The sequence below is a fragment of the Leptonychotes weddellii genome, chromosome 13 (genome assembly GCF_054177405.1).
Source record: "Leptonychotes weddellii isolate Sample4059 chromosome 13, ASM5417740v2, whole genome shotgun sequence".
Classification (NCBI taxonomy): Eukaryota; Metazoa; Chordata; class Mammalia; order Carnivora; family Phocidae; genus Leptonychotes; species Leptonychotes weddellii.
Genome location: NC_138381.1, coordinates 81172813 through 81192044, shown reverse-complemented (window position 1 = coordinate 81192044; position 19232 = coordinate 81172813). Strand labels below are relative to the sequence as shown.

General features: G+C 62.2%; 1 protein-coding gene across 8 annotated transcripts in view; it reads right to left on the bottom strand.

Annotated features, from left to right (window-relative positions):
- FBRSL1 (fibrosin like 1) overlaps positions 1–18416 on the bottom strand; it is a 60481-nt gene extending 42065 nt beyond the window's left edge. For 3 of the 8 annotated variants that reach the window (XM_081802457.1, XM_081802458.1, XM_081802459.1), the window contains exons 1-2: positions 17967–18413; positions 799–999 (exon numbers count right to left, since the gene is read on the bottom strand). In XM_081802457.1, the coding sequence (XP_081658583.1) occupies positions 799–999; positions 17967–18245 (480 nt within the window). In that variant the 5' untranslated portion in view covers positions 18246–18413. Of the gene's footprint in view, positions 1–798; positions 1000–17966 lie in introns of all 8 variants that reach the window. The other 5 variants (XM_081802460.1, XM_081802461.1, XM_081802464.1 and 2 more) reach the window with 5 other exon arrangements.
- Between the last annotated feature and the right edge of the window lie 816 nt (positions 18417–19232).

Sequence of the window (19232 nt, the reverse complement as noted above, 5' to 3'; positions counted from 1 at the left end):
ACATGCTGCCCCCTCACCAGCAGCCCAATCCCCAAGGGAGTTGAAAGTGGAGTGTGAAACACCAAGAAGAACCCCTCTCTGAAAAGAAGGCGCATACCAGTGAGTCCCTGAGGAGGAAAGCAGCTGCAGGGCTGAGCCGGCACCTGGGATAGAGCCCCACGCTCTGGGAGAGGGCCCCCCAGTCCCAGTCTCCCCACCCGACCCAGCTGGGCTCTGGTGACAGCAAGGACGGCCCCTCCCACCAAGGGCCCGTCTCCCAGCTGCTGTGGAGGGAGGCCCCTGGGTGGGGCTGCTCCCTACACCGGGGCCCCTGACCACGAGTCACGTGACACACTCCCCCCTCACAGATACGCTGTACCCTACAGAAGATTAGCAGATGGAGAACACCCAGTGCTGAGCCCGGCCCCCACGCATTACAGACACCCTGGACACCCCGTGGTCGGCGGAGCCTGACAGACGCAATGGGGAAACGGGGCCAGCCTATCAGCGGGTGCACCCTCCTGCCCCAAGTACACGCTCCCCCACCCCCAATCCCTGGGCTCCCAGCTTGGCCTCTCTGGCTGTGTGACCCACCAGGGGAAGGTCTCCTGTCTGCTCAGGACCTGGGCTCACGGCGAGCGGCTGCCTCGGGCCCCAGTCCACATATGCCCCATACCCCACGCCCAACAACGATGGAGCACGTTGCCAGGCAGGCCCAGATGCCGACGGTGGTGTCCAGGTGCTGGTGTGGCCCCGAGGGCACCCAAGGGAGAGGGCACAGAGCCCATGGTTCTGAGTGGGGCAGGGCCCAGTGCTCACCTGCTTGGTGGGCTGCAGTGGGACCTTCTTCTTCCCCCGGTCGCAGGCAGGCTCCAGGTCCTGCTCGGGACTGACGATCTCCAGGGGACGCCCATTCTCACTTGGTTCTGCGGATGGGCAGTTTTCTGACTCGCGGGGCTTCTTGGCAAGGCGACGTTCCCATTTCTCCTTCCGCTCATGTGGCTTCAGGGCCATGTCCTTCTGTGAGTGAGGAAGGACAAAGCTGGTTAATTGGCAGTGACGTCAGTGACACCATGGAAGACCGTGCCCTGAGGGCGGGTCCCTGGGCATGTGACAGCACCTACCTGGAGTGCCAAGCACCACCCCCTCCCCCGAGTGGGCTATCAGGCCGGACTCACACCTCAGGAAGACGGGCAGATGGGTCAGACGAGTGTGGGTGGGCCTGTCAGGACTGGGGGGCTCAGAGAGTGATGTGAAAACACAGCTGGACCAGGGGCTGTTTCCCAAGGGACCCCAGCCGGTCACGGGGGCCCCTAATCCGTGGCCCAAAATGCAGCAAGTGCCGCACTGGCCTTTCTAAGGGTGTCCCTCTGCTTCCTGAGTTGAGGGCCATCACCACAGCAGCTGACCACTGTCCCCTGGTCCAGAGCCACCCGTAGGTTTCTCTGCCCAACTCCATGCAGCACGGCATCCAGCCAGCTATGCAGAACGTCAGGGACCCTGGACCCCCTCCCTAGGACAGGGACCTGTGCCCATCTTGCTCACAGCTGCACCTGGTCCCAAAGCAGGGGCTGACACCCAGCGGGGGTTTACTGAGCATGCCCTGCTGTGCCGATGCCAACCGCAGCAGAAGGGTGCCCACAGCAGCAAGCACAGCCCCTACTATGCAGAGCTGGTCCTGCCAGTGAGCCGAGCCCAGGAGAACCTGCATTTACTGGCGGTGGCCAGCCTCGTGCTTGGGCCCATGGAGCAGGGTGGGAGGTACCATCTCCACTGGGCTGCTGAAGAAGAGGGAAGGACCCACTGGGAAAGCATTCACACAAGGGGGAGGGGAGGAGAGCCTGAATGAAGGTGATGCAGTGGCTGAGGTGCTCCCCCACGTCCCAGGTGATACCCTCACGGCCCCGCAGGAAGTGCTTCTTGAGAACCTGAGGGGTGACTGTGGCAGCCTCTCCAAGGGCTGGCCTCTGTGCTCAGCTGGGCACCTGGCCCCCCAGCCAGGCCTCAGTCCACCTGGGCAGGTGGCAGGGAGAACCAACGTCCCAGTCCGCTGTGGTCCCCTGGCCTGGCGATGGAGACGGGGACACGCTGTGCTTGGCAGGTGAGGTCCTCCGACCTCGCACTACACGCCTCCTCCTGTCTGTGCGAGGGGCCCACAATCCCCAGAACTAGTAAGGTGCACCAACATGGCTGGCCAGACTGGCACTGCCCTTCCAGGCCCGGAAGCCCCCACGACTGTCCTGCTGTGTGTGACCCCACAGCCTGGGCTGGGAGCAACCGTGCGTGGCTGCAGGCCGCACCTGGGGGCAGCAGCAGACTCCTCCTCTCTGAGGGTGGACATTCCACACTCCCAGGATTCTCCCGAGGGGCCCACACCACAGTCACACAGACGGAGGACAGCCCCACCAAAGCCTCTCACCTCTGATGTGACACTAAGGGCTGGAGTGTGCATCCTCCTGCATGAGGAGGGGTTCACCCTGCATCCCCACCCCCTCCCCAGGGCTCACTGAGGGGCAGCGGGAAGGGAGAGGGGAGGTTGGGCTGGCAGGGGCGCCTGCCCTGGGACATCCGCAAGGTTGGGAACCCTGCCTTGCTGAAGCTGTTCAGCTTGGAAGATGATGGCCAGCTTGGCCCATGCCACGTGGCTCTGCCCGAAGCTCCACAGGCTTCTGTGAGGGCAGCAAGTGGACCCTGACTTCTCAGACCACACTGGCCTTCTGGAATATCAGACCCCAGGGACACCCACGGGCTGCTGGCATTTCGGTGGCCGCTCCTCGAGTCCCGGTCAGATGAACCCCTCAGAGCCCCGGCTCATCTCAGCCCAAGGTGGCCGCTCCCCCCACACCCTGACATCGGAACCCCTGCTCACCGTAAGACCTCCCAGCCCCTGCCCTGCCTATGGGTCTCAGGTCGATTCCAGACTCGGGGTCCCCCACCTTTGCGTACACAAAGCTGGCAGCAAACACTGACCCGGCCAGCTCAGCTCCAGGCACCAGCGAGCAGCTCAGAAGGCAGCTGGCTCAAACGGACAGGAGGGCAGCCCCAGCTGGGAAGCCCAAGGGAAGGGGCTAGGTTAGAGCCTCCCATAGAGGAGCGGCAAGTGCAAACAGCCCGAGGGGGCGAGGAGCTCCATGCTCCCTCCCTCCCGAGATCTCCCGTGCCTGCTTCCCTGGCTCCGTCAGTCAGCACAGGGCCCAAGCCTCCCTGCGGAAGGGAATCGGGGCGGTCCCTCCAGTGATGGGAAAGTCCTGAAGACCGCAGCTCATTCTCCACTCTCCACGTGCGGGCACTTGATACTTACTGACGCCCGGTGCTCCCAGGACACCCGAGTGCCATACCCCCTTTCAGACAGTCGGTCACTCTGAACTCATCGCTCTCAGGCCTCCTGCCCTGCTTGAGGGCCAGTCTTGCTGCTCACAGGCTGGTCCCCCCACACAGGCCCTGGACAACACGGAGGCCCCCACCGCCCCTACCTCTGCGCCCTGGATGCTGCCACCCAGCTGCAGGCCGCAGCACCTCACCACCTACCCTCGCGGTCCCTTCCTGGCCCCAGCCCCGCAGACTGTGCTCAGAGGCCTGCAGGGAAAAACCAGAGCAACACGCTGTAAAGGGTGGACCAGCTTTCCAGAGAAACAGACCAGCAGGACGCCAATACACAGACAGCCTTCCTCTGAGGAGCTGGCCACGCAGGTGTGGGGCCCAGATGCCCCAAGATCTGCAGGGGTACAGTTCTTCCCAGGGCTGGACAGAACCTCGGTCCCAGCTCAAGGGCCCAGGCAGGAGGAGCGCTCTCCTCCTTGGGGGAGGGTCTGGCTTTCTGTTCTGTTCAGGCCTTCAGGGGATTGGATAAGGCCCACCCACACGCTGGAGGGCCACCTGTCTCACTCACTTTACAGATTTAAATGCTAAAGTCATCCAGAAAGACCCTCACAGGTACCCAGAATGATGTCTAACCAAACGCTTGGGTCCCTGGGGGACATGGGCCCTGCCATGGGCAGGTACAGACACTATTTGGAGCGCATGCGGGCGTGGTGAGGAGGTGGGAGTTTGAGGCGCCCCACACGCACGTGGAAGACATGTGCAATGCTCACACTCCCACGTGTGCACCCACCCCTGGCCTCCACAGCCTGGGCAGGAGACGGGGCTGGAGTCCCAGAGCCGGATGGGTGTCTCTGCCAGGCCCTCTCTCTCTGTGCAGTGGCTACACTGTGTGAGCTCCTGGGCCCCACCCCACCTCAGCCCTAACATCAGCTTCTCAGCACCCCGGTGCTGGAAGTGGCCTGGGGCTGCCCTGAGGCCCTTCCAGAACCCGCAGAGGGGCCAGGGCAGGGCCTAGAGGGAGGCCTGAAGTATCAGTATGACTGATGCATACTTTGGGTGAAAGATGTGATTAGATGTGTCTGGAGAAGTGGCCTGGGGCGTACACACCACGCACCCCCCACAGGCCACCTAGACCTTCGTACTGCCACAGAAAGCAGCCAGGCCTCTCTCCTCAGATGGCCGCGGGCCACCTCCTTCTGCAAGAAGCCGTGACTCCACACATGGACCTCCTGAGCCACTGTGGGGTGAGCCTCACTTTCACAGAGAGAGCCACTGGTTCTGAGGACCTTCCGATCAGGTAAAATCACAGAAACAGTTTCTAGCCTGGGGGATTGCCTCTGAAGTCCCATATCTGAGCCCTGTAATGAGAACAGGGCTGGCCTGCGGTATATGTGATCAGAAGCACAAGCAGATACTAACTAGGAAACCTGTGGGAACAGCCTGCCCCTCTGGGACACCTGGCTGGGCTGGGATCGGTCTTTCTAATGAGCGCTTATAGTCAAAACAGACAAAACGGGGGGCGGATGGAAGGGCAGACACTGCACAGCAAGCGCGGTGAACCACCAGCCGCAGACCAGGCGGTGGGCTCCACAAAGGTCTTCCTCTAGGCCCTGCCCTGGCCTCTCTGCGGGTTCTGGAAGGGCCTCAGGGCAGCCCCAGGCCACTTCTCCAGACACCTCCAATCACATCTTTCACCCAAAGTATGCATCAACCACAAATCGAACACATCGTTTTCTGTAAACATGTTGTATTTGTTTGTTTGCTTCTTAAACAAACAAAAAACCTAGATTGCTAGAACCCTTGAAATATCAGTGACTGGGCCTCTCCTCTGGCCTGGACTCAACCCAGCAGCATCCTGGCCCCAGGACAGGAGCTCCTGCATCTGGAAGAGGGGGGGGAGCTGGAAAGCGAGTCGCCCCCCGCCCAGCAGAAGGTGAGCCAGTAGGCGATAGGCCTGGGCCCTGTGCACACGGAGGGTTAACGACACCATGGGCCTTCTGGCTCAAGCGGGCAAGAGGCCTGGTGCGCCAGGATCCAGAGGCGGCCATCTCCACCCAGCCACTGCCCTGAGAATGACCCCAGGCATCCTTGGGCTTCCTGGAGGAGACCCGATGCTGTGCCCCCAAGGGGCTCTTGGTCACAGGACTCAACAATTCCTGCCTTGAGGCATTGCTGGGATTTGTCTGGCTGGCCCTTTCCCAGCACGCCAAGGCTGGGGCTGGCCTTCACTTGTTATGCTGACCCCGTGTGAGCCCAGGCCAGTTCTGGAGGCTCACCCAAGCTGAGGCACACACCACCGCAGTTCTGCCCCCACTGAGCCTGCAGTGGGGGTGCTGGCCCTGGGTCCCAGTCGACGCTCTGCCCGGAGTGTGGGGCCTCTGGGTAGGTGCCGTTTCCTCATCTGTAGACTGGGGCAGCAGCTCTGCCCAGGCTGTGGTGACCGCTCTGGGCGAGGGAGAGCCGCAACAGCAGTGATTGCCCCACCACGGGCCAGGGCAGGTCTCTGAGTAGATGGTTCCTCGGGGCAGACCCCCAGGGCGGGAGGCTGAGGCGAGCGGTGGGCTGGTGTCTGACTTGCAGGACGCTCAGCGCGCTGCTGGTGGATCCACACTAGGAGCCCACAGAATTGGAATGTGCCCACAGGGAAGCGGGCCCTGCCGAGGTTGCAGCAGTAGTCTGGGGTGAGCTGGGACGAGCTCCAGCAGTCCAGGGCCCGGCTGTACCCTGAGCTGCCGTCTGCCCATAGACCCATCTGTGAGCCCACACAGGCAGGGCGGCAGATGTGGCCGGGCGCACCCCAGGACGCGTGCCTGCACACACAGGGGCCCTAAAGAGGGGGCATGGCCAAGCGCCGCAGCCCACGGCCCTCGAGGCCCGAGGCGACAGTCCCACAATGAAGCCCCTAGCGCCCCCAGTAGCAGCCGGGCCCCTGGACCCTTCCTGGACCACAAGGGGATCTCCACGCACGTTGCTGAAATCAATGGTTACATTTTCCTGTAGCAATTTTATGGGGCTACTTTTAGCTCCCCCAGAAAGTCGTTACTATGCAGTAACAATACAATCTCTACCTGCACTTCAGTAAACTAACCGCGCAGAGAGAAAAGTAATGAGAACTGGCAAACCCAGACCCAGACTCACTGAGGGCTGAGGCTGCTAGGTCCGATGTGGACAGGGCCTTTCCAGGCTCCCAGATCCTGCAGGCCGAGGCATGGCCACACCCCTCCAGCCAGGAAGGTGCCCCCTCCGCTCCTGGAACTGCACTGGGGCCTCTCCCCCAGCACCTGGGCCTGAGCCCCCAGCGTCACACAGGATCTACCCCTCACTGCCAAGCACCGGCACTCTCTTGGCCCACCTGACCTCCCCACCCCAGCCCACGTCCCTACCTTCCCACCCTGCATGGCTGAGGCTGCCTGTCTCCCAGAACCTCTGGGCCTCGGGGCCCCCAGCAGACCTTGCTGGCTCACAGCTCAGTCAACAGTTTTCGTTGTTCCAGAAGCTCAGGCCAAATTCCACCCGCTGCTCACCTGGCAGGCTGTCAGCCCCAACCTGGAAGCCCTTCAGCACACATCCGCCCCAGGCTCTCGGCACAGCTGTTCCCACCACCCTGCTATCTATGTGGCTCACTCTCCTTCACCTGCAAGTTTTCACTCAAACTTCACACCATGCCCCCACCAAGTAAAACCCCAGCCCCAAACCCTACTTACCTTCTGTGCCGTGACCCACCCCCCTCCAACCCCGGTGACGGAGACTACGTGCACAGGAGTCTCCTTCCATGTGGTCGAGGGGCCTCCCCCCCGGAGGGCACCCTCCTCCCCCACCCCAGCTAGAAAGGAGGCAGCCTGTGTGTCCACCGCCCACCAGCAACTGGCACATCCCCCCCACCCCCAGAGTTAGCCAACTGTCCTTGTCTGGGACTGAGAAGGTTCCCTGGATCCGGGGAAGGCACAGGAGGGCCTGTGGACCGTTAAGAGCAGCAGCGCCCTATCACCGTCCGCGGCGTCAGAGAGAGCTGGAGGACAGGATGGCAGCGGGGGGGGGGGTGGTGGTGAGAGGGTCCCTCTGCTAGGCCCAACCTCCCACCCCGGGCCCCGGCGTCCAGGTGTCGCAAGGCCTGGGGCATCTCCGACACCCGCTGCTGACCACGTCCCCGAGTCGAAGACGGACTCAGAGCCGGCCCGGACAGTGCCTGCAGGCGGCCCCCACCCCGCTGCCCTGCCCCAACATGAGAGCCATGTCCAGTCGCACCCCCCAGCTGTGATGCTGGGACAGGAGTTCTCCCCGACCTGTCCCCTCCTTAGCTCACACCCACACCAGATAGATACTGCTCCCCATCATCTTCCCACCCCTACAGCCCACCTGCTGTCCCTCCATTTAAGGCATCCTGCTGGAGAGGTCCCTCAATCCACCAGGGCTGTGGCTACCTGAGGGTAACACTGCCCTCAAGGACCATCCCCCGAAGGGCTCACTGACCCCCCAGCTGCTCCAGAACCTTCTGGAACCTGCCTCATGCACCTTGGTCCCTCTGGGTCAATGTCTTGCCAGCTCACAGCACTCCTCCTCAGCACCCTGCTCCTGGGTGCCCACCCACAGTGTGCTCTATGCACTGGAACACCTGGCAGGACCAGCAGGGCTTGAGGACAGATGGTCAAAGACCCAGGAGCTGGGGAGTCGGCCCAGCATCAGGACAGCCTCGGTCACACCCAGTGCTCAGCACACCAGTGGGGACCCACCTTCCCAGGCTCTGTGAAGACACTCATTCCTTCCTATGTCCATCCAGCCCCCACCACGTGCTGAGTAGTTGTTGGGGCAGAGGAGGTCACCTGGAAACAGAAGAGACCCACCCACCCCATGGCCTGGGACCAGTCAGACATGAGGATGGTGACAGGAGCTCTGGACAAAGGCATGAAGGTGGAGGAGGATGGTGGGCATGGAGCCTGAGGCAAAGAGGCAGCCAGACTGAGGCGCAGGCAGGCCCCGTTCTGGGCCCCCTGCCCAGGTCTGCACGCCACAGACACATCCTCCCATGTCCATGCACGCACACCGCACTGCGACCCCACACTGTGACCCTGTGCTGACCACCCAGGCCGCCCTCTAATCCACACTCGACTAGGATCTTCATGTTCACAACTGCTCTCCTGGCAACTGGGTTTGGAGGTCAGTCTCTGCCCAAGCCCCTCCCAGCCCCTCCACATAACAGACTGCTCTGTGTGCTTGCCCATGACTGCCAGAGCTGGCCTCAGGCTCACCGCCCTTCAAGCTCCCCCTCAGTCTCTGGGACTTGCTCAGCTGCTGCTCAGCTGTCACACACGGAGGGGGCCGCCCACGGAGGCCAGAAGCCAGGGCCACTGTTGCTGAAACGTCCCCTGCCTGGGGTGGGGCACAAAGAGAACCAACCTCAGGGTTAGCTCAGAGAAGAACACTGGAGAGGGGATGGGGATGGGGGGCAGGACCATGTGGCAGGCACTTTCAGCTCATCACCCCCACTTCCCAGATGAGGAAACTGAGGCCCAGAGCAGGCAGACGGACACCTGGGGCCAGGTAGTGAGGAAGAGAAATGAATTTAGACCAGGCGTCTGGACTGGGCTCACTCACTTCACTGTCCTCCTCAGCGGGCTAGGAGCAGGGGAGGCTCGGAGTAAGCATCCTGAACTTGTTCCTGGAAGATGGGACTAGCACAGCAGGTGCAAAGGCCCCGAGGCAGCAGTGCCCGGGGCCCCAGGTGAGGGGGTGGCAGGGCCACGCCTCACGGAGAATGCAGGTTCATTCCATGGGTGACAGACAGGGGACCCTGGCTTTACCCAGGAGGCAGGTCTACGTGAAGCCTGACGAATCCCCACGGTGCTACAGGTACTGAGCGTGAGCCATGCGGCATGTGGAACGGCACGGGCTGAGGATTAGCCAGAGGCCTGCCAGGGTCTGAGGACCAGCATGTGGGGGGTTAGGAGAAAGTTGCAACGGGTAAGGCCAGAGAGCTGACGGGGGTCATGGCAGATCGCGAGGGTCCCTTTGGGGCCTCTGGGTCTGACTTTCGGCATCGCTGCACATTAGACTGGGCTGTGGCCTCCCGCTCCTCCTTGGCAAAGGGGTACAAGTGGCAGCCGTCCAACAGGGCCACTCATGTGTCCTGCACAGACGTCTGCTCTGCCCCCTACACCTACCTGCTGACACCCTGCTCTCAGCAGAGAGCTTGTCTGGGGCCCACAGGCGCCTGCAGTCCGGTCGGCCTGTTAGGTGGCCCCGTGCTTGCCACCTGGGTGGAGTCCAGGGAGCAGTGCCCACCCCAAACAGCTGCTCCAAGGAAGAAGCACAGCTGGGGTCACTGAGATGCCTCACTAGGCGGAATCTAAGCTGGACAGACGGGTGTGGGTGGGGGAGGCATGGATGTGCCCCGCCAGGCCAGCCTGGCCTTTCTGCCGGGAGTTCCCTCCCCTACACAGACACACGCACCCACCCCCGCGCCCCACACATGTGCACACACACTGACTGCAACTGGAAAGACAAGCAGGGGTGGTGTACATGCTGGGCTGGGTACCAGGTTCCGGAATCAGCTCTCCCCCACATGCAGCTTCAAACAGAAGCCTGGTACACACCGTCCTGCGGAGCTGAATAAGGCTGGTAACTCGTTGGCGAGTTTTCTTTCTTTAGCTACTCGGGCAAACCGGGGCACCAGAACAACCTCCACATGAAACTTGAACCAGATACCACGTTTGCCCAGAGTCCCCAAAGCACTCAATTCCATGTGGCTTTCATATTCTGGCTCCCAAGGGAAAAAGCGCCTTGGGTGCCCGTGGGGCCCCAACCCAGCCACCTCATCGACCTTCTCCAGGCGTCCCAACCTGGACGTCCCACCCAGCCCTGCCATCCTCCTGGGCTAGTCCCTGCCGGGCACCTCCCCAGCACCTTCCTGGCCTATGCAGCCTCCTTCCGAGCCCCCAATCTCCCTTCAGGCACTCGCCAGTCAGGTCACCTGTCTGCGTCCTGTCTGAAGCCAACCCAGCAGCTGACGCAGGGTCTGGCACACAGCTGCTGCTCAGTAAATGCTCGGTGAGTCAGGATGGGAAAAGTGGGTCTGAGCACTCCCTGCCGCCTAGCGGTCACTTCCAGAGGCCTACAGCCCCACATGTGGGCCTGGCCTGCCCTGTGGCAACCACCGCCTGGGCCCCAGTGAACAAGAGGCAGTGAGGAACCATCCTGAACAACAGTCCAGGTGAGAGGGGGCTGCCACGGCTTGGTTTGTCTAACCCAGTGTTGGAGAGCTCTGCCTGGGACATGGTCTGGCTGCCCAGGCTTCTGGGAGGCCTCATGGAGGAGGCTGCACCTAGGGCTCTCAGCAGAGAGCATGGGCAGGTGACCATGGCCTGGGTGGTGTGGCCATGGCTGGACTGACCAATGACTCTTCCACCCCAGCCATTAGCAAAAGCCTGGTGCCTTGGGTTCCCCGTTTCCCTGACAGGGCTGCCCACGGCCCCCACCTCTGGGAGCTGCGTGCAGAGCATGTGAACTGCAGGGGTCGGGGCCAACACCACGGTGGCCCCCAGCAGGTGCCCTGCCCAGTCCCCATGCATTTGTTACTGCTCTGGCCGCCCTGAGAGGATGACATGCCCAAGCCCACGGTGGGGGTGGTGTCCAGACTCCAGTGTCCTTCCTCCAGAAGGGAGCCACTGCCCACCGGAACAGGATGCAGGGGGACAGGGCCTGAGGCCTCACCACCTGCCAGCTCACAGGCAGTCCTGCTTGGCAGCAAGTGTCCCAGGCCAGCCTGCTCCGGGGTGGGGGCGGGGGGTGAGGGGCGCCCTGCTGACCCCGTTTCCAGCAAGCTGGTCCCATGGATCCCTTACTCAATACCTTCCTCCCCACCACAAACGGAGCTGACTCGGGTCTCTAACTGGCCATCAGCAAAGGAGGCTGGAACACTGGGACCCCAAGCGTGGAGAGGAGTGGACGATTCCTATGCCATTCGGACTGTTCCAGAACACAAGAAAAAATGCAGCAGACACAAGACAATGTCAGACTAATTTTATGTAAGAATATAGTGCTAAAAACCCAACTGAAATATCAGCAAAGCAACGTGACACAAGACTGCCGACATGGCCTGGAATTCAGGGACGTCACCAGGTCCAGAGAAGGATGACGATCCTCACAAGGGGCGCGGGTCAGGCTCACTGCTCACTTCTGGTGCCAGTCCAGACACTTCCCAGGTGGGACACCGTGTCCACGTGAAAGATCGCACACAGCCGTGCTGAGTCAGGGGGAGGCAGGAGAGGCCCACCGGAAAGGATGGGGTAGAGGTGTTGACAGAGGCCACAAGACAGGAAAGGAGATGAGCAGTGACAACGCTATGTTCTCAGCAGACGCCACAGTGGCCAATGAGAAACCTTGGAGACTCCACTGGGCAGGTGTCAGAACTGACAAGGGAACTTGCTTGTGCCCAGGCATGAGCGCTGCGGCAGCCAATCAGAAAGCAGAGTGACCGAGGCGTGAGGCAGACCAGTGGGCAACGGCGCAGACCCTCAGCAGGAAGAGGCCTGGTGCCACAACTCAAGAACCGCCTCCCCATGTATCAAAGTGAACAGCACACCACCGCAGAGCACCAGCCACCCAGCCCCAGATCTGGGAGCTTCTCCCTGGAAACAAGCACGTGCACAAGGAGGTTCTGGGTAGGGAGATGTCCACAAGGACACCGACACTGCTGGAGTCTTCGTGGGAGGGACAAGGAACAGAGACTAAGCCGGAATGGGTCAGTGGTGGCCCAGGCACAGGGGTGAAGGCTCCCTGCCAGGGAAGGGGGCTATGTGACCAGTGAGTCACCCTGACACTTGGGGAAAGAATCTTCCGGGCAGGGGACAGAGCAGTTAGCAAGGGCCAGAAGTGTGCCCATGTGCATGTCTGAGGATTCTCCAACAGGAGTGCTGGAAAGGGGGGCTAGATGTGGCTGGAGCTACAGGAGTGAGGGCTGCAGTGGGGCATGAAGGGGGCCACAGCAGAGCAAGTACTGAATTGCAAGTTTAGACCAGTGACAGGCCCAAGAAGCTAAAGGGGTGCTGGGGACAGAGGCCAGTTCTATGAACTCACGAGCGTTTGCTGCCTGCTCTGGTGTGTGTGTGTGTCGGGGGGTGACTGTCCTGCAGTGGGCCCAGGACAACGGATAGAGGACATGAGGCCCTATCCTTGACCTACAGGATGGGGTTTCACCGTGTGTGACCAAAGGGTCACATGTAGGCCTGTCCTCTGCTCTGTCCAGGCCACAGAGCTGCTGCCCCGGATGGGGTCTGGAGCACAGACATACACAACACAGAGGTTTACACAGGTACCCCAGCAAGGACACAGCACACACATGTGTGTTCCCACGTGCACACACACCTGGGACATGGACCTACCACACCCACGCACCTGCTGTGGACTTGAGACTGTCTAGAAACTCAGAGTGGGGGCAGAGGAAAGGAGCGCTGTGGCCTGCCACAGGAGTGCCCCCATGGCCATGCTGCCCAGTCTGGGCAAACCCAACCCGTTGGGAGGTGAGGCTCCACCTCACCCGCAGTGAGGTGCGGTGCAGCCTCCAGGCACTCAGTAGAAGGGTGGAAGTGGGGAGACATGGGTCTGCCTCCTTTGCCGCCATCAGTCCCACACAGCCCTCACAGATGCTGGGACACAGTGTGGGCAGGAGAGACAGACAAACTGAGGCCCAGAAGCCACAAGCACTGTGTATGTGATCCCAGCCAAAGAGGAGCAGGGGAGTGGCCTGAGGTGATGGAGGCCAGGGACAACAAGCTGGCTCGCAGACACACAGGGCCACCATCAGGAGGACCATGGCTCCACTGCGCTGGGCCACAGCGTGTGAGCATTCACCCTGTGGCTCCACGGCCCATGACAGGCGTGCAGGGACAGAGCAGACTGCTCCCAGCCCGTGAGTAGCCGCAGGCTTTGCAGACCATCTTCGATGCCCACGATGCTCAGAGGGGCCTTCACCAGAGGTCAGGCAGCTGACCCAGGGCAGCACAAGCTCCTATTGTTGCTCCTGCAGCCCAGGAAAGGCCACCCCCTTAGATGTTAGGGAGACCACTGTCCCCTCTGCTCAAGCTCAGATTCCTCCCAAAGAGCATCCAGAAAACGCGACCCAGGTTTGGGTGAAGACTCACGAGATTTCTGTTGTCTGGTGCTATGGTGGGTGGATCCCAGACAAGAACTCCACCCCGGCTTCAGTTTCCTCAACTACCAAGTGGGTGTGTGAGGACAGTGCCCTCAGCAGCAGTCAATGTCGCCCCTGCTCCCATGACATGCCTTATCACAGCAGAGCACTGACCCACACAACAGGAGAGCCCAGTCCAGGCTCCCACCCCACCATCAGCAACCTGCTGCTGCCAAGGCAAGGTAGCAGACATCCACCCGGGCGGGCGGAGGAGGTTATGCAACGGCTTTGTGTTCATCGGCTGGCGGGGACCCCTTGGAGGGAGCAGCCCCTTCCCCACAGCAGCCCTTAGGCAGAATAAGGGAGCAGACCAATGCTGGCCTAGGCAGGTTCCAGGCTCAGTGTCGTACCTCCGTTCCATGACTGCAGGTAAGTGTTCCTGCTCTCTGGGCCTCAGTTTCCCCATCTGGAGAGTAGAGAGCAGCCTGGAGGTGCTCTGGCTGGTGGGCATGGACACTCCCAGCTGATAGCTCCTCTCAGCAGTGACGGTCCTCTGTCCCCCTCCTTGGAGGGCTGGACTGGGCACACATACAGCCCCCCAGATCAAGGCCTCCACAGGCGGGACCAACAGTGTAGGCTTTTACACATGGACAAGAGGGCCACATCCTGGCCCCCCACACTCCTGACCCTTAGCAACCAGACCTAGCATGATCATGTGCCCCTTGCCCGGGGGGACACTGAACACCAGCTTGCAGAGAAATTACTACCACTGAGCCCCCTGCATGGGCCTGAGGGAGTTCTGGCCCCCCTACAGGGCCACCACCATCAGGACTCAGGCAGCCTCCACTGCGTGCCTCGAGGCCCACGGCCCCAGCCCCAGTGTCCTAAGACTGGGAAGAACTTGGTCATTTCCAGCAGAAATGCACAGCACGCCCCTGACATCACCCAAAGCTGGGAGCTGGGCAGCCAGGCCAGGACCACCAGCCCACACAGCCATTCATCTGCTGATGTGGCCACTGGGAGGCCAGGGCAGGGTTTCTCAAGCACAACTGTGTGCAGCAGGTCACGTCTGGGTTTAGGTGTCCGTTTTATGAATTATCAAAGTTAACGTGTAGTGATCTGTGTGGGAAACAGAATTACAGACAGAAAGTCACCCGTTACCACAGCTAAAACTTTGGGTGTTTTCCTTTTCATTTTTTATTCCTGGATACATGCTTCCTAGACACATGTACAGAGGTAGTACGTAACCCTCTCTTTCAGCAGAAAAAGGAGGGATACAAGACTATAAGCCTGTGTGGTTCTATCTGCACAACATACTCCAAAAAGGCCAGAAGCTGGCCAGAGTAGTTACTGCAGGAGATCAAGGCTGGAACTGAACATTTTTTCGAGATATACCTTTTCACTGATACCGATCTTTGAACCAGCTGAAAGTGTCCCGCTGTTCTGAAGCAAATTAGCAAAGCACCACACAGACGCCAAACCAGAAGGGTGGTTTCCATCGCGTACGCGTGCCTCTCGAGAGGTGGGCAGCGCACAGACAGAGCCTGAAGGGGAAGCGCTGGGGCCCAGGCGTGCACGCACCCCTGATGGAAGGGCTGGGAGGCGCACAGTAGGTCTGCTGGGCTCACCCAGGCTCTGCCTGCAAAGTGGACCTCCCAGGAGACCCAGGGGCTGGCACAACCTGACCTGTGGCCATAGGTTCCTTTGCCATTAGGGAGGAAGGGTCAGGAGGACCTCAGTTCTGCCCTGGCCTGTCCCCCAAGGGCCTTGCCGTCACCTCTGGAGACAAAGATGTCACAGGAACCAGGACAGCAAGAAACATTCACCTGTCCCCAGTGTTCCTGGTCAATGAGAGCAGAGGAAAGGCGCCCCTGTCCCCCCACCACACCACAAGACCGCCGTGCTGCCACCTGCTCACTGCTCCCACCCTGCTGAACAGAGTGAGAAAGCTGACGGAGGACCGGCGCTCAGATGTGCAACCCCTGCCCGGCCCACGGCCCCTGCACCCCCTCAGCTCAAACAGCAAGCTCTAGCCGTCCAACTCCATGCCCAGGGCCTTGGACACACTGTGAACCTGGCCAGACCTGGGAGCCCTCTCCTCAGCCAACACCACCACTGTCACATGTGTGTGTCCCCAGCATTTCACAGAAGTGGCCTGTGATCCTCTCAGCCACCCGAGACAGAGACTCATCCCCCCTTCGGGGCAAACACAGGTGCACAGGGAGGTGCTGGAAGGGTGGGGTCAGGGACCTGCCTGGGGCACGGGGGGCGGGGGAGGCTGCACCCTCAGGACAAGGGTAAGGAGGACTCGTGGACCCTGGCACTCTCAAACCTCCTGAGCCAAGTCTACACCTGACATTTGGGTGTTATGCCCCGGGGGTGACAGCTGCTCACATCCCCATGCCACGGCAGCCCTGGCAAAGCTCTGACACTGGGCAGGGAGGGGAGGCTTGATGTTCATGGCACTGGGCCTCAGTGTCCCCATCTATACAGTGGAGTCTGAGGACAAGCAGACTCAGAATCGTGCCTGGTCAGGTACATGTTCACTGTGTGCTACATTCAGTGTCCTGACGAATTATCTGAACTCTGGGGAAAACCATTACACTTTAGTAAGAAATGAGCCCAAACAAGAGAACCAATCTAGAAGTTATGACTTGTGCAGAAGCCCCGTACTTTCCAAGGCAGGCGGGTCCCTCCCTGGCTCAGTAGGGCAGAAAAAGGTGCATGGTGACGTGGCTGGGTGAATACCAAGACGACAGCAGACTCAGTCTCACTATGGCCTGACCGGGGCTGCTCAGAGTCTGCAGAAGCCCCCACACCCGAGGCTGCACTGAGTATCCCCGCTGCCGGAGGGGTGTGGCCAAGGCTGCTGCGGGCTCGTTTCAGCAGGGGTGCAGTGAATTCTGGCACAACCTTCCTCAAAAGCAATTTCTCCTCTCACCTGTTCACTGCACAAACACGTATGGGGCATGGGGACCTCACGGAGGGCACACAAGACAGACGTGGTGCCTGCTCTCTTCCAGCTTACAAGTTCTGGTGGGGAGAGAGCCAAAAAAGAGAGCCAATCTCTAGATGCCTTCAGAGAGAGTGGTCACTGACAGGAAGGGAAGTGAGAGATGGGCGGGTGGGGAAGAAGGGGTGCTGCTTCAGAAGGTTACTAGGGAGGGCCTGAGTAATGTCTGTGCTGAGACACGAGGGCTCCAAACAACCTTGGCAGAGGGGACAGCAGATCCAGAGGCCGCGAGGCAGAAGAAAACCTCAGAGGGGCCAATATGCTGGCACAAGAGGCCAGCATGCAAGGCCTTGGAGACCACAGTCAGGGTTTTGTTTTGTGCCCACCTGGCAGGGCAGGTACACATCTGGAAGGTGGCTGGAGTAACCACTCTCCAAAGCTGCGGCGCAGAACTTGGCCACCCCTTCCCAGTTCAGAGCTGTGGCATGTGCCATCCCCCAAGGTGTCTTAGCTGGGGATCCCTTAATCCGGGAGCCATCTAGGGCCCCCCAGGTGTACACAAAGAGGACCGGAGTGGGGGTGGGGGAGCTGTGTGGTTGGCGTAAGTGCCCCACCTACACATCCACCTGCCCAGACAGAAAGCAGCACACCTGTCCCTGGGCCACGTCCCTCTGGCTGCCAGCACCCGACCCTGAGGCTCTCCACAGACCTGGCCCACCTCAGGGAGAGGACCCACTGCAGGGATCTGCAATGTAGGCACTTCCTCTCTCCCCAAAGCTGAGCCTCTGACTGGGGATCCCAGGCCACTGGCTCCCAAGCTCCAGGAAAATGAGGGGGGGGCTGTTAACTGAGCAATGTCTGGGACCCCCAAACCCAGCAGATGCTGGCGGCCCCTAGTAAGCGCTGCATGGGGCCCCTGGGGGGGGGCAGGGGGGCTGGTTGGCTGAGGCTGGCAGGACTGTGGGATCTCGCCAGCACTTCTACAGTTTTAGGAGGCCGTGGGTCCCCACCCACCCCACTTGCCAAATCTCTGACAGTCAGTACTCACTTCCTTCTCAACTCACCTGGGCTCACGCAAGAAGGGCGGTTATTTGCTCAGCAAATACTGCCCAGGACAACTCAGCCAGACAAGTGGTATTTTTGCCACCCTATTAACTAACCAGGGGAACAGCCGTCAGGAAAGGGGTCTCAGAAATCCGCCCCCCCCCCCCCCCGCCGTCCAAACAGAAACCTCAAGGAGGAGAAGAGGAACAGGAAGAATCTCAAAGTCTCCCCTCCGCCACCGCCTTCACCACGACCAGCAGAGCTCACCTCCCTGGCACGTCCTGAGCCGAACACAGTGGTATTTTGAAAGGAAAGCAGCTGAAAAAAGGCGTGTGTGCAAGCAGACAGCGTTCGGCCGGGACAGTGCAATTCAGAGACTTTTCTCCCCCGCCGCTCAAGACTCGCACCCGCCGGCACCCCCCCGCAGGCGGCCGGGCCCTCCAGCAGCGACCTGCGCGGCGCGCGGGGCCCGCGCGGCCCGGGCAGCCCTAAGGGGTGGGTGTGCCGCCGCCCCAGGAGCGCCCCGCCCGCCGCCCCACCTACCTCCAAGGCCTCGAGCGTGCTGAAGCTGGCGATGGCGAAGCCGTCGATGACCTCCTCCTCCTGCGAGCTGGACTCGCGGCGGCGGCGGCGCGGGGGGCGCACGGCGGCGGCGCGGGGCGGGGGCGCGCGGGGCAGGCCCGCGTTCTCCTTGCCAGGCCCGGGCTCGGTCTCGTCGCCCGACGACGCGCTCTGGTCGCGGGCGTCGCGGGCCGCCTCCCGACGGCGGCCGCGATCCCGCTGCGCGCGCGAGCGCCGGCTCTGGCGGACCTTGGCCTCCATGGTGCGCGGTGACCTTGCGGCCGCGCCGTCGGGCTCCCGCGCTCCCGCTGCGCTACGCGGCGCCGCCGGGCTCGGTGCGGGCCGCGCGGGCTCGGGCCCTGGGCGGCGGCGGCGGAAGGCAGGCCGGGCCGGGCATGCCGCGCGGGGTCCCTCAGCCCCGGGCCCGGCGCGGCCTGGGAGCCCCGGCGCGGGCGGCCGCGCGCATCGGCGGGGCGACCGGCGCTCAGCGGCCCCCGGCCGCGGCCCCGGGGGCGCGCCTCATGCGCGGCGGGCGGCGGCGGCGGCGGGCGGAGCGCGGGCGGGGCGGGTCCCGGGCCGAGGCGCCGTGGCTCGTGAAGCTGAGGGTCAGGCTGAGGCTGAAGCGGAGGCGGAGGCGGCGGCGGCGGCGGCGGCGCCCGGAGCGGATAACAACTGACGTACTTCCGCCCGGCAGCCAGCGCCAGAGGAAGTGGGCGCTCCGCGGAGCCCGGCGCCAGCCCCGCCCAGGCCCCGCCCCGACCGCGCCCTGGCCCCGCCCCTCCAGCGCGCCGCCGGCCGGACCCGCCAAGGCTCCGCCCCAAGCGCCCGTCGCCCCGCCCGTGTCGGCCCCGCCCCGCCTCCGGCGGACGAGACCCCGCCCCCCAGGCCCCGCCCCGTGCGCGTTGCGCTCTGCCGAGCTCCGACCCCATCCCTGCAGGCTCCGCCCCTCGGGGAGGGAGCTGGAAGGCCGCGCCTCTTCCCGCCCCTCTGCCAGCACCTGGGCTGTGGCCCCTTCACGTGGGAAGTGCAGGGTCCAGGGGTCTCTGCCCTTCTCCAGCCTCGGTCTCACTCCGGAAAAGGGGAGGGGCGGCCTCTCCAGCCAAACCCGACACGAGGGCCGAGGGGCAAGCTCACCGTCACCCCGAGCTGGGGGCTGCGATGTGGGTGGGGTCTCACTGGGGGAGTTCTCCCAGGCACTGGAAGTCCTGCCCACGGGGGGATGTGTGTAGAAGGGGGATGGACTGCCCC